Source organism: Rana temporaria, chromosome 1, assembly GCF_905171775.1.
Source record: "Rana temporaria chromosome 1, aRanTem1.1, whole genome shotgun sequence".
NCBI lineage: Eukaryota > Metazoa > Chordata > Amphibia > Anura > Ranidae > Rana > Rana temporaria.
This window is the reverse complement of record NC_053489.1, coordinates 627,966,601-627,986,226: the sequence shown is the minus strand read 5'-3', so window position 1 is coordinate 627,986,226 and position 19,626 is coordinate 627,966,601. Positions and strand designations below refer to the sequence as shown.

The 19,626-nt window shown below is 47.6% G+C and overlaps 1 protein-coding gene across 2 annotated transcripts in view; it reads right to left on the bottom strand.

The window, feature by feature from the left end:
• ABLIM2 (actin binding LIM protein family member 2) overlaps positions 1-19,405 on the bottom strand; it is a 278,087-nt gene extending 258,682 nt beyond the window's left edge. For both annotated transcript variants that reach the window (XM_040335371.1, XM_040335372.1), the window contains exon 1: positions 19,176-19,405. In XM_040335371.1, the coding sequence (XP_040191305.1) occupies positions 19,176-19,185 (10 nt within the window). In that variant the 5' untranslated portion in view covers positions 19,186-19,405. The remainder of the gene's footprint in view (positions 1-19,175) is intronic.
• Between the last annotated feature and the right edge of the window lie 221 nt (positions 19,406-19,626).

Below are 19,626 nucleotides of genomic sequence, written 5' to 3'. Positions count from 1 at the left end.
AGTGTGAAAGCACTCTGGCTTTCACACTGGAGTGTGAGGAGCAGCTGTTTAGGGGCGGATTGCAGGCGCTATTTTTAGCGCTATAGCGACTTCAAAACGCCCTCAGTGTGAAAAGGGTATTAGACTAAAATGCAATAAAAATAAATGAAAAATGTTCCTTTAAGACTTATGGGCGGAAGTGACGTTTTGACGTCGCTTCCGCCTTGCAGGGATATGGAGACAGGTGGGGGTCATCTTCCCCCTCACTCATCTCCAGGCCACTGACGTGAGAGGATCCAATCGCCTCCTTCACCATGGCTCCGGTAAGCGGCGGAGGGCACCGGAGAGCGGCAGGAGGGGGGCCCTCTCCCACTGTCTATAAAAGTGATCTCGCAGCGTATTTGCCGCAGAGACCACTTTTATCTCAAACCGGACTGCCCACTCTTGAAGAGGGTAGCTGCTACCATAACAACGGTATTCCTCTTTAACCACTTCCTTACTGGGCACTTAAACCCCCTTCCTGCCCAGAGGACTTTTTGCGATTCGGCACTGCGTCGCTTTAACTGACAATTGCGCGGTCGTGCGACGTGGCTCCCAAACAAAATTGACGTCCTTTTCCCCCACAAATAGAGCTTTCTTTGGTGGTATTTGATCACCTCTGCGGTTTTTATTTTTTGCGCTATAAACAAAAATAGAGCGACAAATTTGAAAAAAAAAAAACAATTTTACTTGTTGCTATAATAAATAGCTCAATTTTTTTTATTTTTTATTTTTATCCTCAGTCTAGGCCGATACTTATTCTACATATTTTTAGTAAAAAAAAAAAAAATCGCAATAAGCGACTGGTTTGCGCAAAAGTTATAGCGCCTACAAAATAAGGGACAGAATTTTTTTTTTTTATTATTTTTTTTTTTACTAGTAATGGCGGCGATCTGCAATTTTTATTGCGACTGCGACATTATGGCGGACACATCGGACACTTTTGACACATTTTTGGCACCATTCACATTTATACTGCAATCAGTGCTATAAATATGCACTAATTACTGTATACATGTGACTGGCAGGGAAGGGGTTAACACTAGGGGGTGAGGAAGGGGTTAAATGTATTCCCTATATAGTGTTCTAACTGTGGGGGAGGGGGGTGACTGGGGGAGGTGACCGATCTGTGTCTCTATGTACAAGAGACACAGATCGGTCTCCTCTCTCCCTGACAGCACCGCTGTCTGTGAGAGCCGGGAATGAGAAATGATCTCATATGTAAACATATGAGATCATCTCTCATTGGCCGCACAGATCGCCTAGCAAACGGCCACTCCGATTGGCCATTCACGGCGATCTGTGATTGGCTGTGTCCAAGGGACACAGCCAGCACAGGAGTTACCCGCTGTGCGTTCGGCAGCGCGCGCGGGGAACGCGGAAAGGGGCGGACGTCAATTGACGGCGCCGCAGAGATGTAGAACCACCCTGCGGCCGTGAATAGTCGTACGGCCGTCAGGAAGTGGTTAAAATAGTGACGTATAACGACGGCGGGCGGTCTGTAAGTGCTTAAGATAAAGAACCTTCTGTGTGTGTAGCAGCCTCCCCATCACCCCCCAATTACCTACCTGAGCCCCTTCACTCTCAAGCGAAGTCCACGATCCCCTCAGCCATCCAAGACACTCCTCCTGTTTGGCTGAGACAGAGCAGTGGAGCTATTGGGTCCTACGGCTGTCAAATTCAGTCAGCCAATCAGGGAAGAGAAGGGGGGGGCAAGGTGGGGCTCTATGTCTGAATAGATACATGGAGCTCTGACTTGGCTGCTGGCTGAGGGGGCATTTAAAGGAGGGAGAGGCAAGGAGCAACGAAGAGGGACCCGAGAAGAGGAGGATCCAGGCTTTCTGTGCAAAACCAACTGCACAGAGGAGGTAAGTATAACATGTCTGTTAAAACAAAAAACAAGCCTTTACAATCACTTTAACCCCCCTGGCGGTATTCCCGAGTCTGGCTCGGGGTGGAATTTCAGCACCAAAAGCGGTAACCCCGAGGCAGACTCAGGACCGCCTCGCAGAGTCCACATGCACAAGTTACTTACCTTGTCCCTGAATCCTGGGATGCCTCCCTGCTGTGTGGTCAAGCTATGTCCTCCTCGCTCGATTCACAGTGCCGAGTGCCGCCGAGCTCCGTTCCCTGCGACGTTACGACGCATGGGGCCGGAGATCGGCGCCAAATTTTAAAAAGTAAATAAACACAATACATACAGTATACTGTAATCTTATAGCTTACAGTACTGTATGTAAAAAATACACACCCCCCTTGTCCCTAGTGGTCTGCCCAGTGTCCTGCATGTACTTTTATATAATAAAAACTGTTCTTTCTGCCTGGAAACTGGAGATTGTCCATAGCAACCAAAAGTGTCAAAAGTGGTTTTAGAGCAGCTAGAAAACAGCGATAATAAATTATAATCACTTACAGAATTGAGCGATAGCGATTTGTGGGGAAATTTGTTATCAAAAAATTAAAAGTAATAATTTTTATTATTATTATATTATTTGTTATAATTATTTATATTTACTTATTATATTATAATTTATGATTTTGTGTTTCAAATTTTATCATACCCGGGATGTCTACTAGACTCTTGTTTGGACAGATTTAAGTGAGTTATTTCTAAGAATTACAGGCCTACAGTATAAAACGCCAAATTTCCATGCAAAATAATGGTGCCGCTTTCAGCACCTAAAATCTGAATTAATCATACCGCCTGGGAGGTTAAGCTTTGACAAAATACTGGAAGCTGATTGATTTCTATACAGAGCTGCACCAGATTTTGCACTCTCCAGTTTTAGTAAATTAACCCTTTAGTACGTCTCCAAACATTCTAAACAAAGGGCCGGTTTATTGTCCTTCAGACTCTTGGAGGGCCGGACTTTGGCCAGCGGGAGTGGAAATTTTCCTGGCATCATTGTTAGTTAACAGCTGGTATTAGGGGGAGTAATAGTGCCCCATTGCTGGTATCATAGGGTGGAATAGTGCTCTATTAGTTGTGTCAGGCCTCGTACACACGACCGAGGAACTCGTCGTAAATGAAACATCGTTTTCCTCGACGAGTTCCTTGTTAGTCTTGTCGAGAATCTTGACAAGCTTTCTTTGCGTACACACTGTTAAGACCAAATCTCCTCGTTCTCAAACGCGGTGACGTACATCACGTACAACGGCAGGGGAAGTTCGATTCCACTGGCACAACCCTTGAGGCTGCTTTTGCTAATCTCATGTTACTGCGTGTTAAGTAAAAGTTTGGTAAGAGACGATTTGCACTTTTCAGTCTGTTACAGCGTGACGAATGTGCTATCTCCATTACGAACGCTACTTTTACCGAAGGTGTGCTCCCGTCTCATACTTTATTCTGAGCATGCGCGGGTTTCTTAGCATACACACGAACGTGTTTCTTGTCGAAAACCAGCCCGACGAGGAACACGACGAGGAAATTGAGACTCCCGTCGAGGAAAAAGAGAACTTGTTCTCTTTTTTTCTCGTCAAGTTCCTCAACAGTTTCCTCGATGAAAAACATACACAAGACCGGTTTCCTCGGCAAAAAAGCTCTGCCACCAACTTTCTTGATGGATTTTGTCGAGGAAAACGGTCGTGTGTGTACGAGGCCTCAGTGGGAGAAATGGTGCTCCATTGTCGGTGTCAGATGGCAGAATAGTGTCTCGTATCAGTGGGAGTGACAGTGCCCCAAGGGCCGGATAAAGGCAAGCAAAGGGCCGCATCCGGCCCTCGGGCCGCAATTTGGAGACCACTGCTATAGTACATTGGCATGCATTATTGCAATGGTTGCTACAACATATGCCACGATGTGTGTTTTAACATATGTTTTGGTATGAACAAGGCCATAGTCACCAAAAATATCTCAAATGTACGTGAAGCGATATATATTTGTTGCACGGATCAATTTGTACTTCCCCTCCTTGAGCAGATGTGAATCAAGAATCGACGCTCCTGTCATGTTCCATTAACTGTACTTTATCGAATGATTCTGCTTTAAGCTAAACTTCTTCAAAAACATAAAAGTAGAAGAGCCTTTCCATCGTTCTATTACTGAGCTCTCAGAGAATACAGAGCAGCACTCAGACAGCTCATTAGTACGACTCCCAATCAGGTGAAGCTCATGGTGCCAAACCGTCTGAAGACCGCATGAAATCATCACTTCCTCTGCTCTCTACAGAAATAAAGACGTACAATGAAAAATGTTGTATTGTGAGCAAATGATTATGTCATGACGATCCTTTCATGGTGTTCTGTAAATCTAGAGCTGAGAAAACGTAGGTGGCATCAAACATTGACCCACCCCATGCATGATTACATTTTTATATACCGTATTTATCGGCGTATACCGCGCACTTTTTTGCCCTGAAAATCAGGGCAAAATCGTGGGTGCGCAGTATACGCCGATACCCGCTTTCCCGTGCCGAGTTTGAATACTGCGCCGGCATATACAGAGCGCAGTACACTCGTGTATCGTCGGCCAGTCTCGGCTCCTCTCGCGCTGACGTCCTGGACGTACAGGACGTCAGCGCGAGAGTTGCAGAGCCTGCCCGACGATAGACGAGTGTACTGCGCTCGGTATATGTCGGCGCAGTATTCAAACTCGGCGCGGGAAACGAGCGGGAGGACGCGAGGACGCCGCAGAAGGACGCCGGACCCGACGAAGAGGATACCCGAAGCCGCAGACGGACGCCCGACCCGACGAGGCCGCCGATGGACGATGGACGCCGCGCAAGACACCAAAACTGTAAGTACAAAAAATCTTTTTTCCACAGGAATTGGGGCAACTTTAGGGGTGCGCGCTATACGCGGGAGTGCGCTATACCCCGATAAATACGGTAGTTACATAGTTTGTCTGGTTGAAAAAAGACACAAGTCCATCCAGTTCAACCAATAAAAGGGTAAAATACAATTATACAATCCTATATACACAATCCCATACCCACAGTTGATCCAGAGGAAGTCAAAAAAAGGAAAAAAAAAAATCAGCAGAGAATGATCCAATTTGCTCCAGCAGAGCTAAAAATTCCTTCCTGATCCCCCGAGAGGCAATAGGATTTTCCCTGGATCAACTTTACCAATAAATATTAGTATCCAGTTATTTTATGTACATTTAGGAAAGTATCTCCAGGCCTTTTTTAACCACTTGAGTACCGCCGCACACCGATATACGTCGGCAGAATGGCAAGGCTGGGCACAAGGGCCTGTATCTACGTCCCCTTTAAAAACCCAGCCGCAGCCCACTCGTGACCTGGTCCGAAGCTCCGTGACTGCGCCCGCGGGTCCCACGGACCCCGATCGCTGCCGGTGTCCCACGATCAGGTCACAGAGCTGAAGAACGGGGAGAGGCAAGTGTAAACAAACCTTTCCCCGTTCTTCCTAGTGGCTTGTCAGTAATCGTCTGTTCCCTGTCATAGCGAATGACGATCAGTGATGTCACGCGCCCAGCCACGCCCCCCTACAGTAAGAATCACTCCCTTAGGGCACACTTAACCCCTACAGCGCCCCCTAGAGGTTAACCCCTTCACTACCAGTGTCATTTTCACAGTAATCAGTGCATTTTTATAGCACTGATCGCTGTATCAATGACAATGGTCCCAAAAATGTGTCAAAAGTGTCTGATGTGTCCGCCATAATGTCGCAGTCATGATAAAAATCGCTGATCAGTGCCATTAGTAGTCAAAAAAAATATATTAATAAAAATTCCATAAAACTATCCCCTATTTTGTAGACGCTTTAACTTTAGCGCAAACCAATCAATAAACGCTTATTGCAATTTTTTTTACCAAAAATATGTAGAAGAATTCGTATCGGCCTAAACGGAGGAAAAAAAATGTTTTTTATATATTTTTTGGGGATATTTATTATAGCAAAAAGTAAAAAATATAAAAAAATGTTCAAAATTGTCGCTCTATTTTTGTTTATAGCGCAAAAAATAAAAACCCCACAGGTGATCAAATACCGTCAAAAGAACGCAGCGTCATCCGCTGTGATTGACAGCAGCGCCAGCCAATGGCTGCGCTGCTATCAATCCGCCCAGCCTAGCCAATCAACGGCCAGGCTGGGAACCGAACAAGATGACAAGCACGCGCCCGGGACTTTCGAACGGTGAGGTAAGTAAAACGGGGCCTCGGGGAGGGTTATAAAATGTTTTCGTTAAAAAATGTTGAAAACTATTTAAAAAAGGGCTAATTCACACAGCTTCTCTGTTATCTGTGTGTCTGCTAGGAATGATTTTAGTATATTTATTGTGAAAATGTTTTTTTATATATATATTTGAGGGAGGAGCCTGCCAGGTAAGCTGTACGGGGCCACATGATTTCTAACAGCAGCCCTGTCTATAGCAACTGCCCTTGCAAAGTGCACAGTCTATTTGCTTTTAGGAAATCCACCTCAATGTCTTTGGGTCACATTAGCTTTTTGCCCAACAGCACCAAACCCATCCTCGTGGTGTATGGCAGGGCTCGATAAATCCCGGTCGCCAGGTCGCCATGGCGACTAGAAATAGCATCCTGGCGACTTGGCTTGGAAGGTGGGCAAAAAAAAATAGTTTTATTTTTTTTTTAAGTCCCCAGCTCTTCCTTGTGTAAGCTGGCGCCATCTGGTGGTGGCCGTTGGTATTACAAGTTAAGCATTACAAGTTAAACAGCAATTCTAATGTCATTTTTCACTATTTTCACTGCCATCTTCTTCCCTCTAATTAGAACCCCCAAACATTATATATATTTTTTATCCTAACACCCTAGAGAATAAAATGGCGATCGTTGCAATACTTTCTGTCACGCCGTATTTGCGCAGCGGTCTTACAAGCGCACTTTTTTGGGAAAAAATTACACTTTTTTTAATTAAAAAATAAGACAACAGTAAAGTTATCCCCATTTTTTTTAATATTATGAAAGATAATGTTACGCCGAGTAAATTCATACCCAACATGTCACGCTTCAAAATTGCGTCCGCTCGTGGAATGGCGACAAACTTTTACCCTTTAAAATCTTCATAGGCGACATTTAAAAAAATCTACAGGTTGCATGTTTTGAGTTACAGAGGATGTCTAGAGCTAGAATTATTGCTCTCGCTCTACCAATCGCGGCGATACCTCACATGTGTGGTTTGAACGACGTTTACATATGCGGGCGCTGCTCACGTATGTATTCGCTTCTGCGCGCAAGCTCGTCGGGACGGGGTGCGTTTTCTGGCTCCTAACTTTTTTAGCTGGCTCCTAGATTCCAAGGAAATTTGTCAAACCCTGGTGTATGGCCCTATGAACAGAAATCCAGTTGGCGGAATTAGGACAAATCTCTAGACGAGTGACAACAGTTCATCTCTCTTTGCGATCGCAGTCTGAAGAACTTCCTTTGCTTGCAGATAATTGGCTGCAGTGTGCCTTCCATTAGGAGATAGGACAACAATCTTCATGTGTCCTGGCTTGGCGGTAATGAATAAAATGTTCATTTAATTATTGGTCCCATCGTGCTGCGATGTGCCGGGCCTGCCTCGTCCTTGTATGCAGATGACGCCATGCCGGGTATTTCTCGCTAATGGTCTAATTAATGTACAGTGAGCAGGAGTGGTCGCTTGGTGACTATGTGTGAAACTCTATCACATTTCTCTAATACAAACCATACATCATAATGCTAAATATAGCTTTACATTGCTGCCCTGCGTGTTAATCTTACCGACGTTCTCCCAACGCACGTAAAACCAGAACTAGTAAAGTCAGCCACCTGTTCAGTAGGATGGATGGCAATTTACACTGCGATTCAATGATCAACGGAATGCAAACCATGCAAGGAAACCTGTCATGAAATAAGTAATTGGTCTGCTGTTGGGAGGCCTTCTACTGAAAATGCTACTCGCCTGGCTGTCATGTTACTCCCCCAGTTGCACTTTATTCTGAATCCCCCCCTGGAACAAGTATGCAGTGAAGTTAAGCCAAATACTTGTTCTGGATTAGTGTCCCAAAGTACGTTCCGCATAAAACTCAGGCCACTAATATTTAAAACCCAACTCCGGGCAAATCAAATATTATCCCTTGCAGTAAGGCTGTGCCCCCGCTGCAAGGGTTAATTGCTCATTAATGCCTAGGGGAACAAAAAAAAGGAGATATACTTACCTGATCCTCCACTCCTCCCCGCTACTAGACGGCTCCCTGCAGCATCTGCACCTCGATGCTCCACCGATCTAGGATCCTGACCTCATCAGAACCAGAGCAGAATCCTTGGCTCTGCTCTGGACATCGAAAGACAGTCCCGGGGATCATGGTGAGCCAGTCCACCCCACAGCCCTCCCAGTCCACCCCACTGCCCCCCAGTCCATCCTGCTGCACCCCAGTTCACCCCACTGGCCCCCCAGTCCACTTCACTGCCCCAGTCCACCCAGCTGCCCCCCAGTCCATTCTGATACTCCGCAGTCCATTCCACTGATTCCCAGTCCACCCTGCTGCCCCCAATCCACTCCACTGACCCCCAGTCTACCCAGCTGCCCCCAGTCCATCCTGATACCCCCAGTCCACTTCCTTGCCCCCCAGTCCATCCTGATACCCCCAGTCCACTCCCCTGCCCCCCAGGCCACCCTGCTGCCCCCAGTCCACTCCGCTGCCCCCCAGCCCACCCTGCTGCCCCAGTACACCCTGCTGCCCCAGTCCACTCCACTGTCCCCCAGTCCACTCCACTCCGCTGCCCCCCAGTCCATTCTGATACTCCCAGTCCTCTCCGCTGCCCCGCAGTCAACCCTGCTGCCCCCAGTCCACTCCACTGATCCCCAGTCCACTCTGCTGCCCCTCAGTCCATTCTGATACCCCCAATCCACTCCACTGACCCCCAGTCTACTCAGCTGCCCCCAGTCCATCCTGATACCCCCAGTCCACTCCCCTGCCCCCCAGGCCACCCCCAGTCCACTCCACTGACCCCCAGTCCATTCTGATACTCCCAGTCCAATCCGCTGCCCCCCAGTCCTCCCTGCTGCCCCAGTCCACTCCACTGTACCCCAGTCCATTCCGCTGCCCACCAGTCCTCCCTGCTGCCCCAGTCCACTCCACTGTACCCCAGTCCATTCCGCTGCCCCCCAGTCCACTCTGATACTCCCAGTCCACTCCGCTGCCCCCCAGTCCACCCTGCTGACCCCCCAGTCCACCCTGCTGCCCCAGTCCACTCCACTGTCCCCCAGTCTATTCCGCTGCCCCCCAGTCCATTATGATACTCCCAGTCCTCTCCGCTGACCCGCAGTCCACTCTGCTGCCCCCAGTCCACTCCACTGATCCCCAGTCCACTCCACTGATCCCCAGTCCACTCCGCTGCCCCCCAGTCCATTCTGATACTCCCAGTCCACTACGCTACCCCGCAGTCCACCCTGCTGCCCCCAGTCCACTCCACTGATCCCCAGTTTACCCCGCTGCCCCCCAGTCCATCCTGCTGCACCTCAGTTCACCCCGCTGCCCCCAATCTATCCTGCTAGGCCCCAATTCACCCGCAGCCCCCCCAGTCCATCCTGCTGTCTCTGTGTCCACCCCACTGCCCCTCTGTCCCTCTGTCCATCCTGCCGCCACAGGAAAGTGTCCAAGGTCTTTTACAATGTATTCTAAAAAAACTAAAAAAAATTGCAGTGCACTAGTAAAGTGTTCGGGTTTGGTTTGAAGAAAAGGTGGCAACCCTACTGCGGGAGCAGGGTTAAGGTAAATAAACGTGCTTTTTCCTGTCCACTGAAACTAAATACCCATTTAGTCTTGCAGTGGAGGGGGGAGGCAGCGCCACTATAGGGGAAGTTTTTTTAATTTGCCCAGAGTTCAGCTTAAAGGCCCATTTTTTATTTGGTCATTTAGTTGCAGTGTGAAGTGCTGCGTTCTGGAAAGGACAGGGCCCTATAATGCTGGTACCACTCATTACAGCGTTCAGCCTCCTCCAGATGCAGCCTGCCATAGACCTTGACAGCCTGCCTGCAAGAGGGTTAGATGCTGCACCTGTCCCTCCTGGGCACACCAAAGCACCGGGAGGGAGGCACTGCAGTCAAACTGTCCCCTGTGCAAGGGGCCTAAGACTGGGTTCACACTTATGCGAAATAGACGTGGGTTTCCTCGCATCCAATTCACATGACAGGAGATTGTGACCGGCTCTCAATGGAGTTGGTCCACACACCTCCGGGGGGGCTGCAGAGCGAATTGCACAAGGGTCCTGTGCGTCGTTGGCTCCATTTCAGGTCCGAATTCAAGCAAAAATGTGGGCCTGATTCGCCCCTGAAACGGACAACAGGGACTCAGCAGACCCATGCTGTCAGCCACATCCGTTTTTTAGTGTGAACCCAGCCACACGATGCATTCTGATTCAGTTGCTAAGAGTTAGAATTTTTTATTATTTTTTAACATTAGTTCGTTTTTTTAACTACTACTAAGATCAGCCCTCATCGACAGCCAGGCTACAGCGGTTGGAAGGGGTCCAGCAGCAATGAATGGAATGGATCCTGTAAGTCATATTTTCCCTTTCCAATAACATAGCAGGCAAGCATTCTTGAACAAATACTAAATGAAAAAAATCAAACACCGAACACGCCTGTAATTGATAATAAAAAGTTCTCCATATTGGTTTATCCCTGTAAATATGACCACTTTTTCTTTGGAATCCAAAGTTTCTATAAAACGCATGGATTACATTTTATAAGTGGTCTGTCACCTTAGAACCTCTGTTGCTTTCTAAGGCTGACAGTCATACAATATCCTTTAGATTTACCATCAACTATGTAGTGCAAGAGTTTGCCTTTCATACTAATTGAATAGATTGCTTAGGTTGGTGAAGAGATGACTTTGGGGGAGATTTACTAAAACTGGACCATGAAAAATCTGGTGCAGCTGTGCATGGCAGCCAATCAGCTTCTAACTTCAGCTTCTTCAATTAGGCTTTGACAATAAAATCTGGAAGCTGATTGGATTCCATGCACAGCTGCACCCGGTGACCCCGCCTCTTATGACGTCACAGTCCCGGGGCATGATGGGACTGTGACATCATAAGATGAGGGGTCACCGGGTGACATCATCGGGTGACCACGCCCCATGCCTATATAAATCATTGCGCACCGCTCACACGGCATTACAGGGGGTGAGAGCGTCATGTCAACATCGGGACAAGAGAAGAGGGAAGAAGACGGGGGAAGACTGGGCCACTGCTAGTAAAAGAGCTGTAAGAAGATAGCGGAGGAGCCCTGCCCCAAAGCACCAACCCATGTTGAGGGCATGCAGCCTGGTACGGTTCAGAAAGGGGGCGCTTGCTCGCCCCCACCCCCTTTCATGACCAGTCCGGGCTGCATGCTCGGATAAGGGTTTGGTATGGATTTTGGGGGGACCCCCACGCTGTTTTTTTGGCGTAGTGGTTCCCCTTTAAATCCATACCAGACCCAAGGGCCTGGTATGCTCCTGGAGGGGGAACCCTTGACAAAGTATTTCTCGATCTTTTGTATGTAGAGAATTATCTCTACTCTCAGGCCTAGTACACACGAGAGGATTTATCCGCGGATACGGTCCAGCGGACCGTTTCCGTGGATAAATCCTCTCGAGGATTTCAGCGGATTTGGATCCGATGGAGTGTACTCACCATAGGATCGAAATCCACGCCGAAATCCCCTCGCGATGTCGCCGCGATGATGACGCGGCGACAAGCGCGACGCTGTCATATAAGGAATTCCACGCATGCGTCGAATCATTACGACGCATGCGGGGGATCCCTTCGGACGGATTGATCCGGTGAGTCTGTACAGACCAGCGGATCAATCCGTTGGGATGGATTCAAGCGGATAGAGTTGAAAGCATGTCTTCAAATTTTTATCCGCTTGAAATCCATCCCAGGGGATAAAAATCCGCGGAAACAGATCCGCTGGATTGTACACACCATAGAATCTATCCGCTGAAACCGATCCGCTGAGATTTTTCAGCGGATGGATTCTATCGTGTGTACGGGGCCTCAGACTTCAAAAGTCTGGGCAGTCTACAAAGTTTTTCAACATTCTTTATCATTGGAACCTTAAGTCTAAACATTGTAACCATTTCTCTTTTACATCAAAGGAATAGACTTCTGTGTGTAAATGAGGAAAGTTTAACCATTGAAACAATGAAGCCTCGTACACACGACCGAGAAACTTGACGGGCGAAACACATCGTTTTCTTCGTCTAGTTCCTTGTTAGGCTGTCGAGGAACTCGACAAGGCAAGTTTCTCCATTCCCGTCGAGGAAATAGAGAACTTGCTCTCTTTTTGGCTCGTCTAGTTACTCGACAGTTTCCTCGACGAAAATGTACACACGACCGGTTTCCTCAGCAAAAACATATCTCCCAGCAAGTTTCTTGCTGGTTTTTGCCGAGAAACTCGGTCGTGTGTACGAGGCCTCAACCTTTTTCTTGACATTTGTTGTTTTCACTTGAATCATTTTTTTTTTGCTAGAAAAATACTTAGAACCCCCAAACATTATTATTTTTTTTTTAGTAGAGACCCTAGAGAAAAAAATGGTGGTTGTTGCAATATTTTGCAACACTGTATTTGCGCAGCAGTCTTTCAAATGCAATTTTTGGGGGAAAAATTACTTTAATAAATAAAAAAATAAAAAAAATAACCAGTAAAGTTAGCCCAAATGTTTTTTGTATAATGTGAAAGATTTTACGCCGCGAGAATCGTGATCTTTATTCTAAGCAAAGAATTGTGATTCTCATTTTGGTCAGAATCGTGCAGCTCTACTCCAGAGCTTAGTAAATGAAGTAAAGCTTCACTTTGCAAAGAATGGAGTAGATTCACATACCTTTTGCGGCGGCGTATCTCCAGATACGCCGCCGTAATTTGAATTCCGCGCCCGCGTAGCGTTACGCCGATTCTCAAAGGCAGTTACGCTGAAAAAATAGGCTTCCTCCACCAACGTAACTTGATTGCGGCGGCGTAGAATTGTGTGCAATATAACTTTGGCCGCTAGGGACGCTTCCGTTGTTGTCGGCGTAGAATATGCTAATTTCCTAGATACGCTGATTCACAAACGTACGTGCGCCCGGCGTTCGTTTTTTACGTCGTTTGCGTAAAGGCTTTTTCTGCGTAAGACTGCTCCTGCTATTAGGAGGTATAGCCAATGTTAAGTATGGACGTTGTTCCTGCTTCGAAATTTGAATTATTTACGTTGTTTGCGCAAGTCGTTCGCGAATAGGGCTGGACGTAATTTACGTTCACGTCGAAACCAATACGTCGTTACGCCGTACTTGGAAGCAATGCACACTGGGATATGTACACGGACGGCGCATGCGCCGTTCGTAAATCACGTCAGGTCATCACATATTACCATAAAACACGCCCCCCCTTCCCCATTTGAATTCCGCGTGCTTACCCTGGCCCCATTTACGCTACGCCGCCGCGACTTACGGAGCAAGTGCTTTGTGAATACTGCACTTGCTCCTGTAAGTTGCGGAGGCGTAGCGTAAATACACTACGCTGCGCCGCCGTAAAATTATAGCGTAGCTACCTGAATCTACCCCAATATCCAATCATCTGCAAGAGAAATAGCATTTTTGCTTGCACATGATTGGATGATAGAAGTCAGCAGAGCTTCTGCTCATTTACTAAGCTCTGCAGAAACTGCACATTGTAAAGTGCACAGTCTATTTGCTTTTACGTGTAAAGGGATGCAAGGCTCAACCTATACATTTCCTGTTACTTGTATCAATCTTCTCTGCAATAGCAATGAAGACTCTCTGATGTTAGATAGACTAGTCGTCATCCAAGACAAAACATTTCGGGATGCAATGGCGCTAAACCACAACGACTTCTTCAATAAATGTTGAACTTTTTAGCGCAGTGCTTTTGAACTGTTTTCTCCCTTTCATTTCCTGATATGTCTGTAAATTCAAAGAACCTGATTCACAAACACAAAAGCGTTTTCTGCCATCCTCCGTCCATGGGAGAACGCATTGTCCAATATTTCACATATAGCACTTCATTTCCATCTAACTGGCTACGATATTATATCATAGCTGATGACTGTATTCTATAAACGCAGGGAAAAGGAAAGCGGAGGTGTGCCTGCAACAACCAATCAGATTCCAGTTACAGGCACAACCTTCGCTTTTCCTTAGAATCACTTTCATAGACTATTCATGGATTCTTCATAAGACTAACATATATGAACAAGGCTTGCTGGAGCACACAGGCGGGATCATTAAATAAGGCAAAGTTTGAAGATTGCGGCAATTCCCAACAGCCGATCGGCAAGTATTTAGGATCACTGATTACTGATATACAGTACTGACATCTGATCCGTGGTTATGGGTTGCTGCATCATTGCTGATCTTTGCATTGCCTTACTGAATATGTAGGAAACAAATGTGCTACGTGAGGTTTGCAATGGAAAAAAGACATGACACAGACAGATAATTAGATTTTCCTCTCTTCTGCAATGGGTGGCGCTGATTAAAGTGGGCCATGCATTCCTGGCAGCATCTCGAAGCACTGACGGGGTTACAGTAAGCTAAGAATCTGAATTTCCAGCCACCACTGAGTTGGCACTACATATATATACAAACAATACACATATATATATACTTATTATATATAAAACTGGCAGCATCTCAAAGCATGGATGGAGGTATAAGTAAACTAGAAACCTGGACTTTCAGCCATCACTGAGCTGGTTCGATAGATAGATAGATAGATGATAGATAGATAGATAGATAGATAGATAGATGATAGATAGATAGATAGATAGATAGATAGATAGATAGATGATAGATAGATAGATAGATAGATAGATAGATAGATAGATAGATAGATAGATAGATAGATAGATAGATAGTAGGGTTGTCCCGATACCGATACCAGTATCGGTATCGGGACCGATACCGAGTATTAGCGGGAGTACTCGTACTCCCGCTAATACCGCCGATGCTAAAATAGAATACTTCCCTCACCGCCCGCCGCCGACGCCACCACCGCCGCCGACGCCACCACGTTAATCACCGCGGCGCGGGGAACATTTCAGACAGCTTTCGTTTGAATAGCTGTTTTCCCCGCCTCGCATAGACACTCCTGTTTGGACGGATCTGTCCAATCGCGAGCAAGGGGGAGTGTCTCTATACAGAGCGCGGCGGGGAAAACAGCTGTTCAAACTAAAGCTGTCTGAAATGTTCCCCGCACCGTGGTGATTAACGTGGCAGCGGCGGCATCATAACAGGTACAGAGGACATTGCTGGATATACTGGGGACATTGCTGGATATACAGGGGACAATGCTGGATATACGGGGGACATTGCTGGATATACGGGGGACAATGCTGGATAAGGGGGGACATGGCTGGATATGTGGGGGACATGGCTGGTTATATGGGGGACATGGCTGCAATATTTTTGGGGACATGGCTGCATATGTTTGGGGACATGGCTGCATTTCTGGGGGGACATGGCTGCATTTGTGGGGGGGACATGGCTGCATATGTGGGGGGACATGGCTGCATATGTGGGGGGACATGGCTGCATTTGGGGACACATTTAAAAAAAAGTATCGGTATTCGGTATCGGCGAGTACATAAAAAAAAGTATCGGTACTTGTACTCAGTCCTAAAAAAGTGGTATCGGGACAACCCTAATAGATAGATAGATAGATAGATAGATACACACGCTGCGTGACACACACATACAGTATATACAGATATTTTCAACCAGGGTTCCTCCAGAGGTTGCTAAGGATTCCTTGATCTGTGGCTAATTGACCTCCCATTCGATCGTGTCTGCACAGTTCTGGGGCCAACGCCACTTGGCTTATCCATCTGCATTACCCCAATGATCTTTTTTAGTTGTCTGTTAAGGGTAAAAATCTTACCACCACTATAAGAGGGACATTCTTCCTAATGAACACGAATATATATGGAGTAGGATTTTGGGGACCTGAACATTATTTCAAGGGTTCCCCCAGTGGTTGCCACTGCACACATATCAGAGAGGAAAATGGGCCCAGGTGCTCAGCAAATCATAAGATATGTATAAACCAAAAGATAAGGAGGCACTCATGGGACTTGAAAGGTGAACATTCAGTGATAAAGTTTGCTCTGACATTTCAATAAGACATAAGCTCTTCTTCCCTAGGTTCTAAGGAAGACAAGCTTATGCCAGGTCCTGTTATGATGAGCTTTTGCCAAGACCTGATGAAGACTAGCTGGTGGCAGGTCCTAAGAAAGACAAGCTTGTGGCAGGTGTGGAGGAAAACAAGCTTTTACCAGGTCCTATGGAAGACGAGCATGTGCCAGGTTATGAGAAAGACAAGCTTATGCCAGGTCCTGCTATGATGAGCTTTTGCCAAGACCTGATGAAGACTAGCTGGTGGCAGGTCTTGAGAAAGACAAGCTTGTGGCAGGTTCGGAGGAAGACGAGCTTGTACCAGGTCCTATGGAAGACGAGCTTGTGCCAGGTTCTGAGAAAGACAAGCTTGTGCCAAGTCATGGGAAGACGATCCTGTGCCAGATCCTGAGAAAGACAAACTTGGGCCAAGTCCTGAGGAAGATGAGCTTTTACCATGTTCTGAGGAAGGTGAGCTTGTACCAGGTCCTGAGGAAGACAAGCTTGTAGCAGGTCCTGAGGAAGACAGGCTTGTACCAGGTGCTGAGGAAGATGAGCTTGTACCATGTTCTGAGGAAGGTGAGCTTGTACCAGGTCCTGAGGAAGACGAGCTTGTAGCAGGTCCTGAGGAAGATGAGCTTTTACCATGTTCTGAGGAAGGTGAGCTTGTACCAGGTCCTGAGGAAGACAAGCTTGTAGCAGGTCCTGAGGAAGATGAGCTTTTACCATGTTCTGAGGAAGGTGAGCTTGTATCAGGTCCTGAGGAAGACAAGCTTGTAGCAGGTCCTGAGGAAGACACGCTTGTACCAGGTGCTGAGGAAGATGAGCTTTTACCATGTTCTGTGAAAGGCTAGCTTGTGTCTCTGAGGAAGGCAAGCAAAAAACAGGTTCTGATTAAGATGACCTTGTGCCAAGACCTGAGGAAGATGAGCTTGTGCCAGGTCCTAAGGAAGACAAGCTTATGCCAGGTTCTGAAGAGACAAGCTTGTGCCAGGTTTTGAAGACGAGCTTGTGTCAGATCCTGAGGAAGAAGAGCTAGTTCCAGATCCTGATAAAGAAAAGCTTGTGCTAGGTCCTGTGGAAGAGAAGCTTGTCTCAGGTCCTGATTAAGACAAGTTTGTGCAAGGACCTGAGGTAGAAGAGCTTGTGTCAGGCCTTGAGAAAGAAGAGCTTGTGTCAGGTCCTGAGGAAGGCAAGCTTGTGCAAGGACCTGAGGAAGATGAGTTTATGCCAGGTCCTCAGAAACAAGAGCTTGTGCCAGGTCCTGAGGAAGACAAATATGTACCAGGACCTGTGAACGAAGAGCTTAAGCCAGGTTCTGGGGCAGAGGTGTGTGTGCCAGGTACCAAAGAAGGGGAGCTTTTGTCAGGTCCTAAAGAAGACAAACTTGTGCCAGGTCCTGAGGAAGGTGGCTTTGTGCCATGTCCTGAGGAAGAAAAACACGTGCCAGATCCTGAGGAAGACAAACTTGTGCCAGGACCTGAGAAAGATGAGCTTCTGCCAGGTCCTGGGGAAGAGGTGTGTTTGCCATGTCCTTAAGAAGACAAATGTTTGCCAGGTCCTGAATAAGAAGAGCTTATGCCAGGTCCTGAGGAAAAAGAGCTTATGCTAGGTCCTGAGGAAGAAGAGATAATGCCAGGTCCTGAGGAAGAAGAGTTAATGCCAGGCCCTGGGGTAGAGGTGTATGTGCCACGTCCCAAAGAAGGGGTGCTTGTACCAGGTCCTGAATAAGATGAGTTTGTGTCAGGACCTGAGGAAGAAGAGCTTGTGCCATGTCCTGGGGAAGAAGTGTGTTTACCAGGTCCTAAAGAAGACAAACATTTGCCAGGTCCTGAGGAGGGTGAGCTTGTGCCAGGTCCTGGGGAAGAGGTGTGTTTGCCAGGTCCTGAGGAGGGTGAGCTTGTGCCAGGTCCTGGGGAAGAGGTGTGTTTGCAAGGTCCTAAAGAAGACAAACGTTTGCCAGGTCCTGAGGGGGGTGAGCTTGTGCCAGGTCCTGGGGAAGAGGTGTGTTTGCCAGGTCCTAAAGAAGACAAACGTTTGCCAGGTCCTGAGGAGGGTGAGCTTGTGCCAGGTCCTGGGGAAGAAGTGTGTTTACCAGGTCCTAAAGAAGACAAACGTTTGCCAGGTCCTGAGGAGGGTGAGCTTGTGCCAGGTCCTGGGGAAGAGGTGTGTTTGCCAGGTCCTAAAGAAGACAAACGTTTGCCAGGTCCTGAGGAGGGTGAGCTTGTGCCAGGTCCTGGGGAAGAGGTGTGTTTGCAAGGTCCTAAAGAAGACAAACGTTTGCCAGGTCCTGAGGAGGGTGAGCTTGTGCCAGGTCCTGGGGAAGAGGTGTGTTTGCAAGGTCCTAAAGAAGACAAACGTTTGCCAGGTCCTGAGGAGGGTGAGCTTGTGCCAGGTCCTGGGGAAGAGGTGTGTTTGCCAGGTCCTAAAGAAGACAAATGTTTGCCAGGTCCTGAGGAAGGCGATCTTGTGCCAGGTCCTGAATAAGATGAGCTTGTGCCAGGTCCTGAGGAAGAAGAGCTTGTACCAGGTCCTGAGGAAGAAGAGCTTGTGCTAGATCCTGAGGAAGAGGTGTGTGTGCCAAGTATCAAAGTAGGGGAGCTTGTGCCAGGGGGAGCTTGTGTCTCCTCGAAATGTTGAAATAAACTTTATCAGTTCACCATTCAAGCCCCAAGAGTGCCACCTTATCTTCAGGATGATAGAGAGGAAGTGATAGTTCCTGGCAGAATCATGTAGCATGGCCAGTAACCATCCAGGCCTCCCCATCCACCCGTCCCTCATATATACACGTACAGTATATAGGATATAATTGTGTGTATAGTGTACACAGCTCCCCCACCCCACCCCCCATGTATATAAATAGCCTGTATGCTGGAAGATGGGATCCATCTGCATGGAGTGGATGGAGAGTGCACCCAGGATCTGCCATCCTCCCAGCTCTATGACTGACACCTCCACCCCACCATGCTGCATTACCCTTCCAATAACCATTGTAGGGGAGGGGGAGGGGGCACATTATAAAATAAGACAATAAATGAATGTAAGAATGCTGTTATGGAGGAAATAGGAGAATGCTATAGAATGCACAGCGATGGCAGCGATCAGAAGACTCACCCGCACTCATGCTGTAGTCCGCCAGGCTCCGGCTTCCATCCAGGTAATCTGAAGATCCCCTTTACCTGTTACGCATCCAGGGCAGCGGTGACACTTGGCGGCTATGAAGGGGCCCCCGGCTTCTCCATGCAAGCAGTGCGGTGTGCGGAGCTGACAGCGGAGGAGATAAAAGGCAGATGCGCCCTGTGCTGCGCTCTCCTCCTCCCCAGCTTCAGCACCCAGCTGATAAATGGTAGTGGGACAGCTATAGCGCAGCTTGGGAGCGGGAGGCATGCTGGGAGGTGTAGTCTTCTGGCAGACGCCGCTTCGTGTCTCCGCCTTTGGAGGACTGAGCCTGCGAACTACCATACCCGGCATGCTGTTCGGGGATAATGACAGGTGGCTGCGGCGGCTAGAGGGCGCTGCGCAGCTACTACAGGATAATCACTTTACCTCAGACTTTCCAGGCCAA